At 39.7% G+C, this 19,051-nt stretch overlaps 1 protein-coding gene and 1 long non-coding RNA gene across 2 annotated transcripts; one reads left to right on the forward strand and one right to left on the reverse strand.

Moving 5' to 3' along the window:
• Nucleotides 1-55: 55 nt before the first annotated feature.
• LYSMD3 (LysM domain containing 3) lies at nt 56-15,659 on the reverse strand. The gene is made up of 3 exons (XM_066381823.1): nt 15,505-15,659; nt 13,608-13,873; nt 56-4,073 (listed from the first exon to the last, which is right to left on the reverse strand). Exons 2-3 carry the CDS (start codon nt 13,860-13,862, stop codon nt 3,408-3,410), a joined length of 921 nt encoding a protein of 306 aa, XP_066237920.1. The 5' UTR covers nt 13,863-13,873; nt 15,505-15,659; the 3' UTR covers nt 56-3,407.
• A 121-nt stretch (nt 15,660-15,780) lies between these two features.
• LOC136403228 (uncharacterized) lies at nt 15,781-17,998 on the forward strand. The gene is made up of 3 exons (XR_010751129.1): nt 15,781-16,072; nt 16,669-16,866; nt 17,947-17,998. It is a non-coding gene; the product is annotated as an uncharacterized lncRNA (long non-coding RNA).
• Nucleotides 17,999-19,051: the final 1,053 nt, after the last annotated feature.

The raw sequence follows: 19,051 nt of genomic DNA on the forward strand, positions 1-19,051 counted from the left end.
TTGAAAGAGAAAAGGTTTGCTTTATTCAATTAAATTCACCAGCTTCCATTTCAGATTGAATAATAAAATAGAAACTTTATTTTGAAGATCTTTTGAAATATGAAAAAAGGGCAAAAGTTTTTAAAAACAGTTTTACAAATGTACATGCTAACAGTGTTCTACAATTCCATTTTGCATTTGTATAAAATCTATTATACAAGATATATAGTACTTGCATATATAAGAATTAAATATTGCATTCAGATATTTCTATGATCTAACAGTGCAATATGCACATACTTAAAAGAAAAATATTAACTTCCTGAGCAACATTGTTGTAATTCAAAATAAGAATGATTCCCATCACAAAGCACCGTTTAAATACTTCTAAAAACTATGTCTATAACTTACAGCACTCACTGGATCCTTGCTTCATATTTCTAAAACTAACTGTATCCTTCATATTCCAAAGTAGGTAACTTTAGAAGTAGGTAACTTTAAAAAGAACTAATTACTAAGTAATGAACCATTATGGATCACTGAAAGAACTCTTCAGGCCACTGAATAAGCAAGTTGAGAACAGAAAAAGAAAAGCTTTTAAAAACAAAAAGCCCTCTGGATAAATTAAACATTGCAATCTTTTAATTCTTGATGTGGCCAGCAGATTATAGTCAATTTTTCAAAGCAACCTTAACCATTTGTACAAACTTTAAAAAAAAAATCTGCCCCACCAATAGCAGATTTTTCTCCACTTGTAATTCCCAACTTTTTGAGTGAACCAAACGCAATGACTGACACAGTTGTGGTACTTTTATAGTTGTGCACATACATAGATCCTACTGTGACGCCTGAAAGTAAATTTAAATAAGGGTTTCAATAGTTTAAAAAATCACAATTTTTCTTAAGTTTTACAGAGTAATCTGCATTTGCTACAAATTTTGATGTATATTAGTATATTTTTAAAGCTAAAATTTTTCTATATTAAATGTTTAGGAATTTTTTTAGTGACAATTATAATCTATATTCCAATCAATTAAAAATATATAATTCAGATATACAGAAAAAGGAAACTGCCTGATTGTGTCATAGGATGTTTTATTTCCTTCCACGACTAGGACACTCATAAGTACATAGTACACCTTACTACTTTAAAAATAAGTTACTTATACTGGATATCAGACCTCTATCACAATTTCAAAGTACCACTAGCAAAAAGGAATCACTGACTTTCCATAATTTCATCAATTTGATGTAAACAAAGTTCTTCAAAAAACATCTAGCCATTCTACTTTAAAATACTCTATTTTCTTCCCTAACACTTGATTTTTTTCAGCAGGCTTAATAAATACAATGTAAACTGACCAAGTTAACATCGAGCATAAATTAGAAAGATCACACTCCTCTTTTCAATATGCCCAAGGCACATTAAAACAATTTTTTAATTTTAAACTACAAGTTATTCAAATAATCATTGTGCTATAATTCCCACATTAATACTTTTTGGTAATTATCTAAGGTCCTCTAATATAGTGGTCCCCAACCTTTTTTGGGCCATGGACCGGTTTAATGTCAGAAAATATTTTCACGGACCAGCCTTTAGGGTGGGACAGATAATGTATCACGTTACCAAGACAAGCATCAAGAGTGAGTCTTAGACGGATGTAACAGAGGGAATCTGGTCACTTTTTAAAAATAAAACATCGTTCAGACTTAAAAATAAATAAAACGGAAATAATGTAGGTTATTTATTCTTTTTCTGCGGACCGGTACCAAATGGCCCATGGACTGGTACGGTCCGCGGCCCGGGGGTTGGGGACCACTGCTCTAATACAAAGGCTTTAATATTTGACTTCTTTGTTCTGTCTTTTTATACTTTGCTACTGAAGGTACATAAAACCTTATTTACCACATATCTTTATTAACACTACTTTGTATCAAGATTGGAGTTTGAAACATAAAATGGTCAAAAAGCTGAAACATTAAAATTAGGAAATAAGGCCAGAAAATGAGGTGGTATTGTAGGTCTTAAGGTTCATACTTTATTATATACAGAACAGGCAATTTCCACCAAATCTTGCGTCTAATGCATCATTTTGGTTACATTTTTAAAAACACAACTTTTAAAAACTTAAATGATGGAATCAGTATGCAAATACTTCTTATCTAGCAGACCTTAAAAAGTGGCACTATCAAGCTCTTTTGCCTAAATGCTTTTGGCCTGTTCCCCAATTTTATGCTATTCAAGGGAAAAAAGGTTTAAGTTGGACATTTTCTTTTTGAAAACAGGTTAAGGGATCAATAAATAAAAAGTGTCTGTTATTGCTAATACCAAAGGTATCTTTACTTCTGCTTTTGCTTAATTAACCTTTTTTTTTTTTGCAACAAACCTCAGAGGCAGACAGTGAAAACTGGTTTGACCCCATTAACTTACACTTGATAGTAAAAGTGGAGACAAATTTATATAGCCTATGTTATGAATCCCATTGGACCATTAGAAATAATGTCAACTTTTAATTATAAAAATATAAGCTTACATATTTTATAAGGCATTAAATGTAATTAAGGCATGTTACCACATGTAACATAGCAATAACTTATCACAGTATGTAGGGAATTATTTTCTAAATAATGCTAACCTGTATATGTATGTATAATACTCTTCATCAAAGAATTACAAAAGTGCTTTCAAATATCAGAGGCAAACACAATGACTTCAAAATCAGAAGCAGAGGCAGCATTCTTTAAGAGACAAAGATTGCTTTTAGGTTCTTGACCTAACCCAGTGTTCTAGTAACCAACTGGCAACTTTCCAACCACAACATTATTTTGGGGTTTAAAAATATTTCATCTCTATCCTAGCCTCTATTACAGACATTATACACTGCTTTTCCACTTTTGTACCTACTTATGTCTTCATAGCATATGTGCTAAACTTATTTTCAAAAAGTTTTAAAATGGAATATTAAGTATGTATTACCATAAATAATTTTAGAATCAAATGTTAAAACTAAATATTTTGATGAATCACAGTAGTAAATTTTCTTCAGTTGTAGGTATCTGGTGCTATCATTCAGCTTAATGAACATTAATAACCTTAAACCAAACAATAAATAAATTTAAACATAACCGATCTTGAATAAGAAAAATGAAGTGTTTGCCAAGTTAAGAACTTCCTAGAAACATATTTAAATTCATTTCTGCTTTAAGCATTGATATAACAAATACATAGATGTACTGTTCTCAGTATCAGCAATTAGCAACTGCAGGGATTTTATACTCGATCCATTTGTAAATGGCTCAAAAAAAGTAAAAAACAAAAGCATCTTCATCTCCCTAAATTCTGACTTTGAAGTGGTTATTGAATATAACTGATTCACCACATTCCAGATGAACATGTGACCACAAACACTGTAATTGTGAGCTAATTGCTATGTTTTGTGTTGAGCAGCAGGAGACTGAGAATTGTGACTATACAGCTTATGATCATCTTGTTGGCCAAAGGGTATTCCTTTGGTTGGAGCAATTCCACCTTCCATTTCTCTCTGTTGTGATGGAGGTGTGACTCCTGAATGCAGGTGTGAAGAATCCATTGTTGAATGGTGACTAACATCCACTTTAGCTAAAATTTCATAATATAGCAAATAAAACACTGGTGTTATTATACCCACTATCAGCATTATCACTACAGCTGTCCACCATCCTATGCCCCAGTCTGCTCCATAATAAGGATCCTTCCGGTGAATGTTTTTGTTATCAGGTTCAAAACATATTTGTTGTGCTGTTAAAGCAGACACCACCTCGTTAAGGTTCTCTCTTTTGGTGTCTGTACATTTTACTATTTGTTCTATGTCTCGGTCTACTTCTTTTAAAAAGCTACCTGCTGACTCACTGGAAGAAAGAGAATCATTACGTGACAAAATATCCTGTGGTTCTGGAACATGTTGCGCAGATGAAGAACGTGAAGCCTGTCTTCCTTTTGGAGGATAAAGTGTTTCAGTCAATGAACTAAACTTTTTTACTGGAATTTTGACAGACCTAAGGGCAAAAAAGTCTTGATCGCTGATGAGATTGTTAACCCTCTTGATATCTGCAACCTGTAAAAACAAAAAACCATTCAACTGAATTCTAAATCAAAATAGAGGTAGAAATATTCATTCATCCACTTATTTTTGGAGGGGGAAAAAGAGCTTAATTAACAGTAGTAAGTGGTTACACCCAGGGAGATTGTATTTTATTTATGGATAAAATTATACCACTTTTGATCTACCAGTCTTAGGATATCCCCTATGGAAGTAACATTAATGCTAGCTATTTTCAAGTAGATTCTAGGATCCTATTTCTCTTTTTTATTTTATGTATTGATGAGAGAGAGAAAGAATTGCTGTTCCACTTATTTTATGCATTCACTGTATGCGCCCTGACGGGATCAAACCCACAACCTTGGCATGTAGGAATGACATTCTAACCCAGTGGTTCTCAAACTTTTTGAAGTCAGGGCGCATTTAAAATCTATAAATAATTTTAGGTGCACTATACACAAATTTCTGAAAAATATAAGTCAAACAAAGAAAAAAATATAAAGTCTAAGCGTGCGTTTACAGTAATTAAAATAAATATGACAATTAAATTTATTCTGACATTAAAAAACCTTTTAATGTTACATTTTTTGAGTTATGCTTTTTAGAATTCATAAAAAAGAGGGGTGGCCCTGGCCGGTTGGCTCAGCAGTAGAGCGTCGGCCTGGCGTGCAGGGGACCCGGGTTCAATTCCCGGCCAGGGCACATAGGAGAAGCGCCCATTTGCTTCTCCACCCCCCCCTTCCTCTCTCTCTCTCTCTTCCCCTCCCGCAGCCAAGGCTCCACTGGAGCAAGGATGTCCCGGGCGCTGGGGATGGCTCCTTGGCCTCTGCCCCAGGCGCTACAGTGGCTCTGGTCGCAGCAAAGCGACGCCCCGGAGGGGCAGAGCATCGCCCCCTGGTGGGCAGAGCGTTGCCCGTGGTGGGCGTGCCGGGTGGATCCCAGTCAGGCGCATGCGGGAGTCTGTCTGACTGTCTCTCCCCGTTTCCAGCTTCAGAAAGAAAAAAGAAGAAGAAAAAAAAAAAGTTATCTTTTTATATAGATAGATACATTCTTAGTAAGATTTAGTAAATTCGGCAGGTCCCAGCATGAATGTGTTAAGTTTTTTCATTCTTGTGTTTATGAGAAACATGAGCCTGATGTGTCCTAGCGATTTCTTCAATGTTTGGGCATATATTTGAAAGGCAAACTCTCATTTCCTCGTCAATACATTGAAGAATTCCTCTCTTTTTACTCTTTAATTGTGTTGAGTGTAGAAAACCCCCACCATACATATCATCTTAACTTTACACCAAACAAAGGATAGAAAAAACTTGCCTCCAGTCTTTCCGGGGAACATGGGGGGTAGTGTAAACGATCTAGCACCACAGCTTAACAGCCTTTTGCAACCTAATCAGGCAAGTGAGGTGGGGGTTGGGCAGACTGTCAGCTTACAGCCAATTCCCCACACCTCTGTCCCCCAAAAATAAACTCCAAAAACCCTGTTGGTTTTTTGGTCCCCAACAGGCACATATTTCTCTGGAACACCATAGGGCAGTGGTCCCCAACCCCTGAGCTACAGACCAGTACCGGTCCGCTGAGAAAGAACAAATAACTTACATTATTTCTGTTTTATTTATATTTAAGTCTAAACGATGTTTTATTTTTAAAAAATGACCAGTTTCCCCATTACATCCATCTAAGACTCACTCTTGATGCTTGTCTTGTAAGTTCGACAGTTACATTAAAAAATACAACTTTTTATGCCGGTCGCATATTTTTATTTTGTGCATTTATCTGTCCCACCCTAAAGGCTGGTCCATGAAAATATTTTCTGACATTAAACTGGTCTGTGGGCCAAAAAAGGTTGGGTACCACTGCCATAGGGCACACCAGTGCACCCTGCCGCACACTTTGAGAACCACTGCTCTAACCAACTGAGCTACCTGACTAGGGTCTATATAAATATCACACTAAACAATTTGTGAAAGAAGGATTACTGATTCTTATGTTCTTTCTTCCAAAGTGGCAATTAGCACCTGACCAGGCAGTGGCACAGTGCATAGAGTGGTTGCCTGAGACACTGAGGTCACAGGTTGGAAACCCTGAGGTTACCACCTTCAGCACAAGAGTGCAGGGAAGCTGGCTTGAGCATGGCATCAGACATAACCCCATGGTCGCTGGCTTGAGCAAGGGATCACTGGCTCAACTAAGGTGCCACAACTATGAGTTGATGCTTCTCATCTCCCTTCCTGTCTGTCCGTATCTGCCAACCCCCACCTCTCTCACTAAAAAAGAAAAAAATAAAGTGGCAATTAGTAATATAGTTACCTAACTAAAACTATCATATTTTATCAAAACTAAGATGCCGTCAAGCCAAGATACGCCACTATTTTATGTCTCATTAAGGCAAAAATACCCCACCAAATATTGGAAGATGCCACCATTCCAACGTCAAAGATGTTAAAATGTGAAAAACATCTTATACTTGATAAAATAAAACTTACCCCCTCGTTTAATTTCTGAAGCCATTTTCCCAAACTTACCAGTGTAAATGCATTATTCAACTACCAAGGTCAGTCATTTTTATAAGCTTTCCCTAAATATTATACAGCCCTTTCCCTATCTGTGTATTCCATCCATTTGCCCTTGTAAGGAGACATAGTCGGCGGCAGTATTTCTCAGATTAGCAATTACTATGCCAGGCTCTCCCACTGTCTTTTGAGTTAGTCCCATTCATCTTTTCCATCAAAGCTGTAACCCTAGCCCTGATTATTTATCATCAGATCAATAAATAAAACTCAAATATCTGGCCTGGTCAACTTGATGGATAATGACGCCATTCACTAAGATATGGAATACTAGAGGAAGAAAAAAGAATGGAGGCAGATTTTACACATGTTGTCTTTGAGGTGCTTTAAATATGTAAGTGGAAGATGTCCAGTACATAGTTACAGATGTATGTCTGAAATGCTGATGATCTCAGTTAGAGGTATATATTTGTGGAATACCAGCAAAAATGGTAAATGAAGTCACAAGAGATGGATTCACTAAAAAAAGACAGGAATAAAAGGTGACATAGGAAAGACCCTGGAGGAACGCCAACATTTGAGGGATATGTTGAGTAAGAGAAATCCACAGAGGAAATTAAGAGTGACCAGGAAAGCAACATATAATGGTTAAAAGCATGAATCATCTAGGTTTGAAAATTGGCTCTGATACTGTCTAGCAGTATGATTCGGGGCAAGTTGTTTAACCTCTCACAAATTCAGTTTTCACAATTGTAAAATGACAGTAATAATATTTACCATATATGGTTGTTGTAAAGATTAATCAATTAAAATGTATGAAGGACATTTAGAATAGTGACATATTGTACATTATGCAAATAATAGCTGTTCTTAAATTTTTTTTTTTAAGTTTTTTTTTTTTTATTCATTCTTGGAGAGGAGAGGGAGAGACAGAGGGAGAGAGAGAGAGGAGAGACAGAGAGAGAGAAGGGGGCGAGGAGCTGGAAGCATCAACTCCCATATGTGCCTTGACCAGGCAAGCCCAGGGTTTCGAACCGGTGACCTCAGCATTTCCAGGTCGACACTTTATCCACTGCGCCACCACAGGTCAGGCTGTTCTTAAATATTAACAGTAGGAAAATCAGAAACCCAAGGTCAGAGAGGGTTTGTAGGAGGGAGTGGTGAACTGGATCAGTGGTAGCTTATCAAATCCAATGAAGACAGAGTTCCTGTTGGAAAAACCAACTCCCTTGAAGTGTATGTATGGGAGGAGGAGAAGGAGAAGACTGAAGAATAACCAGGAGACGAGAGACAGTAAAGATAAAGGGTCTTGTCTGAGAGTGTATTTTCTTAAGGCAAATGAAGATTCACTGACAACAAAACAAAAGACAACTAACCAAAAGAGAGAAGATATTTCCAAACAACAGCTCTGAGAAGGGGTTAAGATCCAAAATATATAAAGAACTCATACAATTAACACCAAACAATCCATTTAAAAAACAGGCAGAAGACCTGAATAGGCACTTATTCTAAGACGACATACAAATGGCCAACAGGTATATAGAAAGATACTCAATTCACTAGCTATTAGGGACATGCAAATCAAAACTACAACGACAAACCACCTCATACCTATAAGAACTGTTACTATCAACAAGACAATAAGCGTTATTAGAGAGGTGGTGGAGAAAAAGGAACCCTCATTCACTGCTGGTGGGAAATATAAACTCGTACAGCCACTATGCAAAACAGTATGGAGAATCCTCAAAAAAATTTAGAAGAGAGTTACTATATGACCCTGCAACCCATATTCTGGATTATCTTCCTCAAATATTGGAAAACATTTGCAAAGATATATGCACTCTTATGTTCACTGAAGCCTTATTCACAGTAGCCAAGACATGTAAACAACCGAAGTGTCCTTCAACAGATGACTAGATAAAGATGCAGGCCTGACCAGGTGGTGGTGCACTGGATAGAGCTTCGGACTGGGATGTGGAAGACCCAGGTTCCAGACCCTGAGGTTGCCAGCTTGAGCACGGGCTCATCTGGTTTGAGGAAGGCTCACCAGCTTGAGCCCAAGGTCACTGGCTTGAGCAAGGGGTCACTCAGGCTGCTGAAGGCCCCCAGTCAAGGCACATATGAGAAATCAATCAATGAATAACTCAAGTGCCACAGTGAAAAATTGATGCTTCTCATCTCTCTTCCTTCCTGTCTGCCCCTATCTGTCCCTCTCTCTGGCTCTGTCACACACACACACACAAAAGATGTGGTACATATATATAATGGAATACTTACTCAACCATAAGAAAAGAATATTTGTGACAACATGGATGAATCTCGAGAGTATCATGATATGTGAAATACGTCAGACAGAAAAAGTCAACAACCATATAATTTCACTGATATGTGGGATATAAAACTAAAAGCAACAAATGAACAAACAAGAAAAATAAACAAAAACTCAGACACAGACAACAGTATGGTGGTTACCATAGGGAAAGGAGGGAGTGGATAAAAGGAATCAAATATATATGGTGACGGAAGTAGATTTGACTTTGGGTGGTGTGCACACAGTGCAATACATATATGATGCATAAAGTCATACCCTTGAAACCTATATAATTTTATTATCCATGTCACCCCAATAAATTTAAAGCAAAAAAGAAAAACAGCTTCATTGACAAACCCTAAACCAGACCCTATTTTTTTTTAATGTTCTTTTGCTTGGTTATATCTTAATAATTGCTCAATACTCTTTCTGAACTAGGTTTCCAAAGATTTATTATCTACCTAGATTATCTATGAATGGACCTACATTTTCTGTTAAGCTCATTTTCTTTAATGCATTTGGGATTCCAACCTTGGACTTTTTTGGGTTTATTACCGTTTTATAACTGGCATGTTTTTAATAATTCCTATGACTCAATATATAGTAAGTAGAATACAGCACTAAATACTGCATCTTTAAATGATTAATCCTTTGGTGAGGTTAGTCTTTTTTCTGCTACTTGAGCATTGCTTATCTTAACTCCCTAATTCTACATTATTAATTTTCCCACTACTATGGCCAATGTCATCTTTCCTCTAATGTTAAGCTGTTTTCATGATTCTTCATGCTAAATGAGAAATCAGCTGATACATAATGTGATTACATTTTCTATCAGGTTCTTCTCTATTTTTAGTGACAAATTGTTTTTTTGTTTTGTTTTGTATTTTCCTGAAATGAAAAGCAGGGAAGCAGAGAAACAGACTCCTGCATGCACCTGACCGGAATCCACCAGCATGCCCGGAATCCACCAGCATGCCCGTTAGAGGGCAATGCTCTGCCCATCTGGGACGCTACTCCCTTGCAACCGGAGCCATTCTAGCGCCTGAGGCAGAGGCCTTGGAACCATCCTCAGCCTGGGCCAACTTTGCTCCAATGGAGCCTTGGCTGCAGGAGGGGAAGAGAGATATAGAGAGAAAGGAGAGGGGAAGGGTGGAGAAGCAGATGGGCGCTTCTCCTGTGTGCTCTGGCCAGAATCAAACCTGGGACATCCACACGCCAGGCCGACGCTCTACCACTGAGCCAACCGGCCAGGGCCTACCGACAAATATTTTATTCTAAGCCCTAATCATCTTCATTTGAATTATTCTAATACCCTCTCTCCTGGGTCCCCTCCATTTCACAGCAGACTTCCCCATCATTTTGCAGAACTCTTGTTAAAACTGTACATTGGTTTCTCTTATAGGGGTCAAAGTTTTCCTCAGTTACCTCAAAGTGCTTCATCCCAATCAGTCTATGATGCTTATTTCTGAAACACCTTAAATTTCCTATTGTTCACCTTATTTCCTTCTTGAAATATTTTCTACATTACTGTCATATGCCAAGAATACTTTTGTCCTCTTCATCCATCTCACTGAAAAAACATGACCTATTTTTAATTCTTTATTATATGCGGCTTAAGTGTCTGTCGCCGATAGCTTATTGGTTGCTTGCGTAACTGTACTAGCCAATGGGGTGAAGTTGCCACGGCTGAACGCAAATTGAGCAAGTCAGGGGGAAGGTGAACATTTGTTTGCATTGGCAATCATCTGTTTTACATAAAAACTACGTCTTAACGTAATTTCTTTTAAGAATGCCTCCTAGAAAATACAGCACTGAAGAGGAGAGAAAGGAGCTAAAGCTGCACAAAAACGGCTTTCTCGACAAAAAGAAACCACTGAGCAGAGAAAGACAAGGCTTGCTTCAGTCGCAGAGCAAATGCGTCTTTCTCAGCAAAATGAGACTGATGAGCATAGAGAAACAAGGCTTGCCTCAGATGCAAGACAAAAAAGCCTGTCTCGACAAAATGAGTCCCTTGAACAAAGGCAGGAGAGAAATGCAAAAAAACGACAGAGTAATGCTGACCGAAACGCAAAAAGGATTAAAACAGTTTCAGATGGAGAAACTTTAATTTTTGAGCATTCCTCTGGTGACATGAATATTAAATGTGAACACTTAATTGATGGTCCTCTGCAAGGCAAGCTTAAAAATGATGGAAAGATCTACACAAAAATGTTGTGTACAAAGAGATCTTTGACATGTGAATTAACATTTTATTATTTAAATCACCTTTATTTATTGAGCTAGCGGTGGCTCTTAAGAAATGTACCGCCAGTGGTTTCCTTCACTGCACTCTACTTTAAGCAATTAAGCAAGTAGAAGGGGGAAACCCCGTGGGGCACTAAGCAAAGGGGCGTCCTCGCCTCCTGCCCTGGGTAATTCAGTTTGAATTAGCAGACACCTTTGCACAAATTTTAATTACAATTTATAATATCTAGAACAGCGGTCATTTCGTATGACCGCCGGGCTTTCTAGTATTCACATAACATTTCACATTTCTAAGAAAACTTTAATTTCATGAAAGGAAAACTAATGTCTCTGCAATGAAACTGGACTACAATGATATCTTTAGTCTTTCATCTAATTTAAAATCTTCATTACTTTCTATAACTGATCATTTAAGGCACATTGTGTAATTTCTCAGTGTTCTTATTTCTCTACAAACCACACATACACATGCTTACTTACATTAAAAGATGAGATCAGATATCTTCTGATTTAATAATAAACGGTATTGCCAAACATGAATTGCCAAAAAAACCATACAACCTAGTTTTTCTGACCTCATCAAGGAATGCGTTTCAGTAACACATTTTATTTTACTTTTAAATCAACACTTATATGTTTTGATCAATTTTGAATAATTGCAATTATTACTCGACCCAAAAAACAGAATATGCCCTGGCTGAGGATGAGTGGATGAAGCATCAACCCAGCACACCAGAAGACATAGGTTCCACCCCTAGTCAGGGTACACACAAAAGGCAATCAACGAGTGCACAACTGAATGAAACGATGGCGTGAAACAATGAGATGATGCTTCTCTCTCTCTCTGTTCATCTCTCTCTCTCAAATCAATGGAAAAATTTAAAAAAAAAATAGCACCTCATGGTCATACAGCATTTTTTAAAATATACTTAAATTTATATATAAAAGTTTATAAATATGTGTTTCTATTTCAGATAACTATGACAGTCATAATTGGTTTTCAAGTATAAAAATACATTTTGGAGATGAAAATAAAAATATTAAGCAGAAAAAAATGATATAAAATGTCATGCTCATAAAAAAGAGCATATATCTATATTTTAAAAATAAATTATTTCAGGGGAAAATCCTGAATTAGTATTTAGAATTCCATGTATACATTTAAAGAATATTCTAACAGTCTTATTTTTAAATATCAATACTTACAACCTTATAGAAATTATATCCTTGGTAACTATTTTAATTTATTAGGAAGTATAAGTTCACTTTAAAATGTGCAAAGAGGTACACATGCATTTCAAAATTCCATTGGTAGCATGAGAACAAAGTTTTAAAACCAATGTTCTAAACAGTTATATCAAAGTGTTTACATGAAAACTGATTCTAGGCTAAGGACGCAAGATATATGACAGATATAAAATAGGTTTAAACAGTTTAATATCTACTAAAATGAGAAATAAAACTTTCCTTTGAGCTATCAATCCCACTTTTGGGAATCTATTCTACAGAAATAAAAGTAACTCCATTTAAAGATATTGTCATGATGACTGTTGGAGTACAAGGCAAAACATGGGAAAATCTTGGCTATCCACAGTATAAGAATGGCTTAATTATAGTACATCCATCCTATGGAAAGTTTATAGCTAATGACAATGATGAACTAAATCTATAAAGCTATGAGGTAATACCCATGATAAACTAAGAAATAAAAAAAGCAAAGGCAATTGCAGAGTAACAGGCGTGGTATAAAACAATTTTAAACACAAAAATCAGAAATTTCCCAAGTACAGTATTTTATATATGTTTTTTTCCTTCTAAGTGAGAGGAGGGGAGACCGACAGACTCTTACATGAACCCAGACCAGGATCCACCTGGCAACCCCCTCTGGGGCAGATGCTCGAAATCAACCCAGCTATCCTTAGCGCCTGAGGCCAATGTGCAAACCAACTGAGCCACTGGCTGTGAGGGGAAGGAGAGGGGAAGGAAGAGAAGCAGATGGTCACTTCTCCTGTGTGCCCTAACTGGGGATCGAACCTGGGACACCCATACACCGGGCTGATGCTCTACCACTGAGCCAACCGGCCAAGGTCTATATGTATACACACATGTGTATATATAGATATATACAAACACCCATATTAGTAAAAGGACAAAAAGGTATGAAATGAAACGCAAGTGTGTTATCTCAGGAAATTGAGGCAGGGGAAAACTTTCTTATATATTTATACATTTTCTTACAACTTAGATCAGGAAAAGAAGATAACAAATTTGGATATTTTTCAATACTGAAAATAGAATCACCGATTTAGACATAACAATAAATTCAAGTATTCACTTAAACATTTAAAAAGTTAACATCCACAAACAGATAGATTTTCATGAAAAGGAAAAGGGGGAGCAGAGGAAAAGACAGTAATTTATTTCAATTTGTGCTATGAAAAATAATTTATTTTGGACTGCATTATGCAAAATCAAGTTAAAACTTACCGTACAACAATATTGAAGGGCTATCGCATTTAAAGTATCTCCTTCCTGTATATCTTTTGTTAATACTATAATGTCATCAAGTCTGTCTCTTGATGTGCTTCTTCTGATTTTCTCTTTTCCTCTGGATCGAAGCTCATACACTTCAGCATCCTCTTCCAACACATCACCCTCTGTACAATTTCCAAATGCATGTACTTGACCACATGAATGAACTCCTGGAAGAGGAAAACTACGATTCTGATGCCTTCCTGACATACTGTCAAAACCTGGGTTGAGGGGAGAAGGCAGAGAAAACTTTGAAATAGAGCTGATCCATTTGACTGATTTTACATGAAACTTATATTCAGAACATTTTATCTTTTGTTGTTTTTTTTTTAACAATTGGTTTTGGTTACTAAATAATTCAGGTTCAAATTTTATAGCTGTTGAAGTACAGTGAGTATATTTGGCAATGACGACATGAGGGTGGGATGAAAAGGTAATCCAGTCTTACAGACCATGTATCACAAAACACCAGTTTGAGCGTGGGGGCCACCATCTTGAGCGTGGGATCAGACATGTTCCCATGGTTGCTGGCTTGAGCAAGGGGTCACTGGCTCAGCTGGAGGGGGCCCCCCTGGTCAAGACAGGTAGCAATAAATGAACTAAAGTGCCAGAAAGATAAGTTGATGCTTCTCATCTCTCTCCCTTCCTGTCTGTCCCTCTAAATAAAAATAAATAAAATTGAAAATTTTTAAAAATGAACAATATGAGAACTAACTCCACATTCACAGTTTTAGTTTCATATTAATTGTTCACAGGATCACTTTCAGTTGTTGTGAAAAATGAAGAGAAATGGACAGGTAGTAAGAGACTTTTTTCCCTCATATTTTGTTCTTAAAATCCTAAACTGGATTCGCATGGATGAAAGTCACTGAGCAAAGCCATTTTAGATACTTATATCAACTTCTGTCTATGATATATTGCTAAATACTTAAAAGATTGAACTTTATCACTTAACTCCCCCTTGTAATGAAATGCTGACTGCAGAATACCATAAACTAGTATTCTGTTTCTGAATAATCAAGAATTGGTTGTGTGTCTCATTGAAATGAAAAGCTAGACTTTGACCCAGGCAGATAATTATCTGAGTCAACCAGAGATTAGGAAGTACACAGTCCTCCCGTCATCTGACTCAGTTCTCTTCACCTGTCTTAGTTTTCTTTGGGCAAGAAAAAAGCACGAATTCCCTCTTCAGAAAACTAAAACAAACCTCTGCCAGCTACGTAGATTACAAGCAGTCACAAAAATTACCAATGGATTCATGAGCTGAGTCTGTATGTGAAAATGGTTTCCCAAACACCTTCACTCTGAGTAACTGCTGTCGGGTGTTTCGCGCTGACATCCTTAAAGAGGGAACAATAAGAGGGCCACGGGTTCAAGGCAGGAAGGCGTCCACCGGGTCAGGATCACTGGGGCCGTACCCTCCAGAGCCAATTCAGTTTTTGAAAACTTAACTTCCCTCCCTCTTCATTCCACAAGTCTAGTTTTTCCTTTCCCTGTCATCCCCTGCGATGGTTAAACATCAGATTTTTATGTCACACCATCACGCTTGGACGATGTGGACAAGATGCCGTCAGCGACTATTCCATACAAAAACAGTTGTGAAAGAAATACAGGTGTTTGGGTGAAAAATGAGTCGCACCGGGAACAGGGCACGTAGAAGCCCTTCCTCTGACCCTCAGCTTCCCCAACAATGTGTGGAGGGACTTTGGTAGGGCGGTCCCCAAGGTCTCCCCAGTCCCAGTCTCCTGCAGCCGCCCCGCCACCCCTGCGGCCAATGGCCCGCGGACGCCGCAGGGGCCCGACCCCGCCACCCGGGGCGAAGCCACTCCCCACCTCTCGCCGCCATCTTTACCTGTCCCGTTAGCAAGGGGGACGTCACGAAGAAACGGCTGCCGTCCCGGGCAAGTTCATAGCTGAGCCTCCGTTTTGGGGTACCACCGTCCTCCCCTGCCCCCCTCCACCGCTGCTGCGGAGGCCAAAGTCCCCGCCTTCCCGGGCTTGCGCGGCCGCCACGTCCGCAAACCTGCCGTGCGTCATCGCGTCAAGGGGGCGGAGGTGGGAGGGGGCGGAGAGCGGGGGCGGAGGCGCAAGGGCGAGCTCAAACCCCGGGCTCTTCAAGTCCAGGCCTCTGCTGGGCGCGCAGGCGCACGGACGCCTCCGGGCCAGGGGGCGGGGTCCAAGTTCCAGCCCCGCTCCTTCCAGGCGTGTTTGGCCGAGGCCCGGCGTTTCTAGGCGTTGCGCTACGGGCCAAGTCGTCAGCCTAGTCCCTGATTCCCGGGTACCTGTCGAGTGCGTCTTTGTCCTTCGTCCACATAGCGCTGACAAAACTGTCTAGGGAACATTGAGTGGCGGAGGTGCTGAAGATTTGTCGGAGACTGCTGTGCATTTCTTCTTGCGCGGCATCTGGAAGTTTCTGTAGGGTGAGATGGGCGCTCAAAAGAATAGTGTGGACGTCCATGTTTTGGAAAATCACAAGGCTTACTATTCTTTATGCTGAAGTCTCTAGACTGCTGCAGAAGAGGCGAACCCCGGAAGAAAAGCCCTCGGGCGGCGGGGATGGTTGTTTCAGCTTTTGTGTATATAGGCGAGGAAAGTGAGCCACCTAGAGTCAGACCCTGGGAAACGTTTGCCCTTCAGCCCTGGTTCTCAGGCTTCCTGTTCTCAAGGAGACAAAGCTGTCTACAAATTGTAATTTACTTTGTTTTGAAAATAATCAAAAGTCACTGGTAGTTAAAGTTGAGGTGTATGAGACACTAGTTTGTTCAATAGCAAACTCATGACTTCATACATGATTATCCTGATGAACTTCGTAAGTACAATAATATATTTGAATTTATGTAAGTGTAAAGCAGTAATTTTCAACCAGTGTGTGTGCCACAAGAATTTTATTTTTATTTTTTTAGAGAGAGAGAGAGAGAGAGAGAGCAATAGACAAGGACAGACAGGAAGAGAAAGAGATGAGAAGCATCAACTCATAGTTGCAGCACCTTAGTTATTCATTGATGACTTCTCATAGGTGCCTTGACCAGGGGTGGCTCAGCTGAGCCAGTGACCCCTTATTCAAGCCAGCAACCTTGGGCTCAAGACTGCAACCATGGGGTCCTGTCTATGATCCCACACTCAAGCCAGTGCCCCACACTCAAGCTGGTGAGCCCATGCTCAAACCGGAAACCTCGGAGTTCTGACACTGTCCACTGTGCCACTGCATGATCAGGTACCACAAGAATTTTTAAACCATGTAACACCTATTTAGTCAGAGGAACTGACTTCCTTTCCCTTATATTGTCAGATTTTAAAAAAAATGGCAACAGCTAATACAACAATAGCATCAGGTGTGAATGTACTATCTTGAACCATAATATATAGGCTGTACAATAGATTTGTATCTTATTGGTAATGTCACATAATAAAGTTGCATCTGATTGGTTAATTCTTAGTAACAGAAATTATTATATGCAAGTGTAGTCACCTGGTTTTCTTAAAAGTCACTTTGGAGCAAAAAGAGGTTTTATATATATAATCAATTAAAATTGTAGCTATATTTTTTCAGACTTGCAAAAAATTTTTTTTAGTGTGCTAGAGAATTTTAGTAATTACTTTATGTGTGCCAAGAGGGAAAAGGTTGAAAATCACTAATGTAAATTGTTTTATTGATGGGCCTAATATCTCCCAGTGTTGATGTTACAGACTTTGCACTTTGACTGTATGAACATGTACATTTCAGATGCAAATAGACAAGGTGCAGGATGCAGGGCACTTTTTTTAAAAATGTATGAATACAGTGATAGATATGTGTATTCCAAACTGCCCTCTTGATGTTCCGCTTATCTGTCAGAACTCACCCTTACTGGACTATTATTGCCCCTGAGACAAAGGAGTTCAAAAAAGCTGACATGCCGCCCCAAGAAGAGGCCCTGGACACACCAGGACTTTTGATTCAACACCCACATGCTCAAAGCCCCCCAAGGAGGAGCATTCTGGACATACTAGGACTTTTGCCTCAGTATGCCCTCAGGCTCTCCCAGACACTATATAATTCGCCCCTAATCTGTAACTGGTGCTCTTCTCCCCAGGAGAAGTGCCCAGCAAGGTTCCTTTCTTCCTTGCAATAAAGCCTGTTACTCTGGTCTTTCGGACTCCCATGGATTCCAATATTTGGTGCCGAAACCCGAGACAGGGTACTAACTGCCTGGATGATCCCTCTTTGCCATCCAAACTTACAACCAGGGAAACAATGGGCAGCGGCAGCTTGTCCCGGGCTTACTCCCTGATTCTGTTTGGACTGTAATTGTAGGTTGATTGGCTGGCAGTCTAACCCTGTCCAGAACCCCTGCTAGACCAAAAAGGTAAGGAGTTTCTCCCCTCCCCTCCCCCGGTTGGCCTCCAAATTTTTCTCCAAAAACATCCCTTCCTGGTTGGACAGTTTTGACTTCGGACCCCATATCTACGGGTGGTCTGCCTCTACTCCTTTATGGACTTCTACGAAAGTCTAGGCACGCCTAGCCAGGCCACTCTCCTGCATCCTGGGATCTTGGCCTTGGGGTGACGACCTCTTGTCTGAGACTCTTTTTACGGAGATTTTCTCCTCTCGGAACTGTGACTGGAGGCGGGGACGCCCCCTTCTCTCACCAGTCTCCTCTACTGTGGGCTCCTCTCAGTCCAAACCGTCCAGACAGACTCCCCTCGGAACGTGGGCTCTTCCCAATCTCAGGCCTCAGAGACTACTCCTCTACTCCTTCGGGACTCACCCTACTCTCTGAGGTTCATAGTTTGGGAGGTTTCTACTCCGAGCGGCCTGCTTCTACAGACTTCCTTGAAAGTCTAGGCACCTAGCCAGGTTGCTTTCTACTACCATTGCAATATCCTAAGAGATACTGACAATTTCTGCCACCAGACGGGGAAGGCATCAGAAATTCCTTACATGCAGATTTTTCTTCTCCCTTCTCTCCTGTCCTTAATTTCTGTGCCGCCTGTTCTACACGCAGGCCATTTTTGGCCAGAGAAACCTCACCTAAAACTTCCGCTCCTAATCTTTCCTTCTTCACGGACTCCCAACTCTCTCCCTCCTGCCTGACCCCCGAGGGCACCAGACTCCTCTCTGGTCCCTCAGTGAACCTCTTTGGCTCGAGTCTCTTTCCTACAAGAGCCTCCTTCCCTCCCTTCACAGGATCCTGTTTCTCATTCACTTGCAAACACCACACTCTTTTTCTCCTCCCCGCTGGCCTGGGGTCCCTCCCTTCTCCACTGTATTCTTGAACCCCTCCTCCCTCCTTACAAACTGTGACTGCCTCTTTCCTCCTTGCCCCCTCCCCTCTCTTCAGACCTCTAAATCCTTTTGACGACTCTGACTGACCACGTGGGGCCACACTAATACTTTATCCTCCTCCTCCCCCTCCTCC

The sequence above is a fragment of the Saccopteryx leptura genome, chromosome 4 (genome assembly GCF_036850995.1).
Source record: "Saccopteryx leptura isolate mSacLep1 chromosome 4, mSacLep1_pri_phased_curated, whole genome shotgun sequence".
NCBI lineage: Eukaryota > Metazoa > Chordata > Mammalia > Chiroptera > Emballonuridae > Saccopteryx > Saccopteryx leptura.

Excerpts from the sequence above, each read along its gene's own strand:
- LYSMD3 (XM_066381823.1), bottom strand. The coding sequence starts at position 13,862 with ATGTCAGGAAGGCATCAGAATCGTAGTTTTCCTCTTCCAGGAGTTCAT. Across the intron at positions 4,074-13,607 it reads CCCTTCAATATTGTTGTACG|GTTGCAGATATCAAGAGGGT; the intron begins GTAAGTTTTAAC and ends TTGTTTTTACAG.